General features: G+C 39.4%; 1 protein-coding gene across 1 annotated transcript; it reads right to left on the bottom strand.

Moving 5' to 3' along the window:
* Positions 1 to 476: 476 nt before the first annotated feature.
* Positions 477 to 3,245, bottom strand: mis12 (MIS12 kinetochore complex component). Its single transcript, XM_042489004.1, has 2 exons — positions 2,826 to 3,245; positions 477 to 1,803 (listed from the first exon to the last, which is right to left on the bottom strand). Exons 1-2 carry the CDS (start codon positions 3,243 to 3,245, stop codon positions 1,534 to 1,536), a joined length of 690 nt encoding a protein of 229 aa, XP_042344938.1. The 3' UTR covers positions 477 to 1,533.
* Between the last annotated feature and the right edge of the window lie 581 nt (positions 3,246 to 3,826).

The following is a 3,826-nucleotide window of genomic DNA, read 5'->3' as shown; positions in this document are numbered from 1 at the left end:
GGCAGAACAGAAAATAATAAAAGTAGTAATCAATGAAACCATAAATAGAAGTATAGAATTAATCATATACAATTTCTAATAAAGTTAAGATTTATAGTTACTGCCCTGAAAGTAAAACATTACTTTAAACCAATAATCCTTTTTCACAGCAGACATTTTGACTTGTCATCGTACTAAAAGCTCAGCTGTTACATTAACAAAGTCTCTGTTCTCAGTGTCCAAGTGAGCCATGACTGTGACAGAGAGCCAGTTTGCATTAAAGCAAGACCTGAAACTGAAGCTGCTAAATTTCATTCTGACACCATTAATGCTATTTAAACCAAATTTCACTGTGCGTTATATTACCATTCTCACGTTTCCTTGATGATGACTTCTCTGATGTTCTTGCTGCAGGAGACTGTTGTTAAATCTGGGTTAATATTAGTCAGCGGTGTCGCATATTTTTTAAGAAAACAGAAGATTATCACACTGTATTCTTCATAAAACATATTACAATATTTATTAGCTGATGAATAACAAAAGTACGGAAAAGATTATTGTTTGCAGTCCATTTTTATGCCAAAGTATGCAGTATGAACCAAAAGTTACGGTGTTACTCCAAATATCCATCAAACCCAGGATTGATTTTGCACCATCTACAGTTTAGTCAGCGTTTGCTGTAAACTAGTAAATTTTCATCTGAATTCAGAGTAATTCAAGTACTACACATCAGTTACAGTCAACCCTTTAAGAAAAGGCTAAATTAAAAAAGCATTTTAGATACCAATTTCTTCAGAGTTGTTAAAGTACTTTTTATGTTCCACAACTAAGATTTTTTTACTTGCTACGTCGTGATTCTTGGAGACATGGAAAACCCTTAAATGATACCTACACTCAGATTTATTAGATTCACCTATCAAAAACAACTGCGGTCGAATACATTCATCCTGAATGAAGGATTACGTTGTGAAGGTAGTTTTAGCTACATGAACCTAAAAAACTGGCAACTGAGAGCATGTTTCAGCTCATCTGGTGCCACGTTAACAGGCAGAGAGCGCCCTCTGCTGCTTATCACTGACACTAACAATCCAATTCAATCTGTGAAACAAGACTGACACAAACCATCCTAAAGTCACACATAAAGTTAAGAAAAAAAAAAAGAAATGTTATGAAGACTGAGTTAAGATTTTGAGACAGTGAAGATGTATGAGGAGGAAGTTGAACTGAGTATTAAAATCTGACAGAGATAAAGCCATCTGCTTTTTTATTTACGTTGTGGAAAGGCAAGCTAGACTAACATTAGCTGATATTACTGTTGTGTTTTAAAAGGTTTACGAAGCTTTATCCGGATTCAGTTAAGACAAATGTTCATAAAGTCATCAGAGCACATGTTTTGGCATCATTTTCACATGAATGAACTCTGTCCTAATGACAAACAGCGGCCAAAAGTTTCCATCCAACTTAAAAATAAAGTTGGACGGAAACTTAAAAATAAAATGGCTAAATAACAAGTTAGTTTTGATTTAGTGTCTGTTTTTACAAACTGAGTTTAGCTCACTGAGGCATCTTGCGGCAGACCTCCCCGACAGCTTCCTCCAGCTTTCTTACCGACTCCATCACTAGCCGGAAACTTTCATGGAAGGTGCCGTTACCTTCGTTCACCCACGCCGCCTGGAGCTCTCTGACCCACGTCAGGATCCCATCCAGGTGCTTCTGCACCTCCCTCTGCTCCTCCAGCTCAGCGAGCAGAGCCTGTCTGGCACACACTTCTGCTTCGTAGGCTCTCTGGAGGTCAGCGAGGGACGTCTCCAGCCTCAGCACCTCCTGGACGGAGCAGGACCACAGTCACAGCACAGACAGATACATCAGCTGTATGTTTTCAACAACAACACGGACACTATGAGAAGCAGAAATAAACCATATTTGATAATAACTGCGCTGTAAAAACAAATAATCATCAATACTGATTGACCCCTCAAAAAATAAGGAGTAACAGACTTAGACTTTAATGTCCACCACAGTGGAAATGTGTCTTTGGCTTTGCTCAAACACATTAAAGGTTCATACAAACACATAACACAATACACCATTAAAAACACACAAATATATAAGAAACTATAGTGCAAACAGGCAGGTAGGTGCTTTAAGTTATATAAATAATAAAAGAGCATTTCTTACAAAACAGTAGTTGTCCCTGATGCAGTCATTTCTGACTCTCTGACACTGTTTTTTCTTGTTAGGGACTGTAAGGAAGCTGGTTAATAAACATTCAATGACTTATGGAGAAGTGTCAGATTAAATAGGTTTCTACTCATTTTCAAATTTGTAAACCAAGTAGTCATGTGTTTGACCATTTCTTTTGCTTTATATTTTTCACTGTCAGTAAAGATTACATTGTGTGTGTGTGTGTGTGTGTGTGCGCGCACTTTTGTATAATTTCTCTATTTCCTTGTTTACATGTCTGAAATAAATCAATCACTTAACTTATTTGATGAAGAGACCTTTGTAGTAATTATATTAAATAGTCCTGGTAGCATAATCTGGTGTGCTGACATTGTTTTTTATTCTCTTGTATCATCTCCTGTCCACCACCTAACCTTTTGTTGTCTGGATGTGCGTGCTTTTGTGAATTTTTTGTCTGAAAAAAAAAAAAGTTTGACATGCCTCCCCCCTCATAAATAACGAACAGTCCCTAAACAGAGCCTGTCTATGCTCTCCATGTATCCAACAGCATCTCAGTGTCTGCTTTAGAAATAAAACAGCGGCTTGTCAGCCTCTGATGTGATCGAGTATGAATGCACCTCCTAAATCAGAGAGCTATATTTCACAAACACTGGCTGACGCACCTGTATGTTTTGGGGGTAGTTTTTGTGGGACTGGTCTTCGGGTAGGAGGACGTTTGGCGGTACGGAGAAGCAGCGGTTGATCAGCAGCGCCTCCATCCGCTCCGACAGCTGCTTGAAGCGTTTCTCCAGAGACTGCTGCAGGTTTCGGCTGCACTCCCGGGCCCGGGACCGGAGCAGCTCCTCGGCCCCGTCCGGTTTCCCTCTGCTGAGCTGCCTCACACACACCTTCTCCACCACGGGTAAGATGTCGTACAGGCAGTCCCGGAAGGCGCTGTAGACCCGCAGCATACACGTCTGCGGGGTGAAGCCGAAAAACTGTGCCTCGTACAGTTTTAAAGTCGACGAAGGGAGACCGTAAGCCTCTTCATCCACTTCTCCGCGGACATCCGCCTCCATAGCTTCCCGGGTTTCCCGCGCCATGTTGAACCGCTGACGTTTCTGATCGTCCTTCTTCTTGTGGTGTTTTTTTGGCGGTTAGCAAACGACGCGGTGGCGCTCTACTGCCACCTACCGGTACAGACTGGTACAGTGTGTCGCAGAAAGATGTCCTAAAAAAAAGATAAAATAAAATCAAAATAAAAATGTGTTCTCTGTATTCTCTGTCTCTATCTTAATAGACACTGATAAATGAATAAATAAGTAAGATATCTCTCTATCTCCACACACACACACACACACACACACACAGAGAGTTAACAAGAAAGACGCAAAAAAAAAGAGATGTAGATGTAGAAGAATTAAAACCATTTCTCCATTTGTTTTTTTGTGTGTGTGTTTTTACTTATTTACTTTTGCTTTTTCTGGGTACTTTAAAGGTAAATTTTTTGTACTTTCACAGATTTCTTGCTAACCTCTGGGTCAGATGGTATTATCAGCTGAGTAAAAAACAAAGATGCAAAAAAGAGATTAGTAAATGTAGATTACTTTCTTTTCTTTTTGTTAAAGCGACGGAAGAATGTCCAGTCATTATATATCTAAAATGATCTTACACTTTTTTTTTT

Source organism: Plectropomus leopardus, chromosome 1, assembly GCF_008729295.1.
Source record: "Plectropomus leopardus isolate mb chromosome 1, YSFRI_Pleo_2.0, whole genome shotgun sequence".
Taxonomy (NCBI): domain Eukaryota; kingdom Metazoa; phylum Chordata; class Actinopteri; order Perciformes; family Serranidae; genus Plectropomus; species Plectropomus leopardus.
Note: the sequence above shows the minus strand (reverse complement) of the source record. Positions and strands in the feature narration are given on the sequence as shown.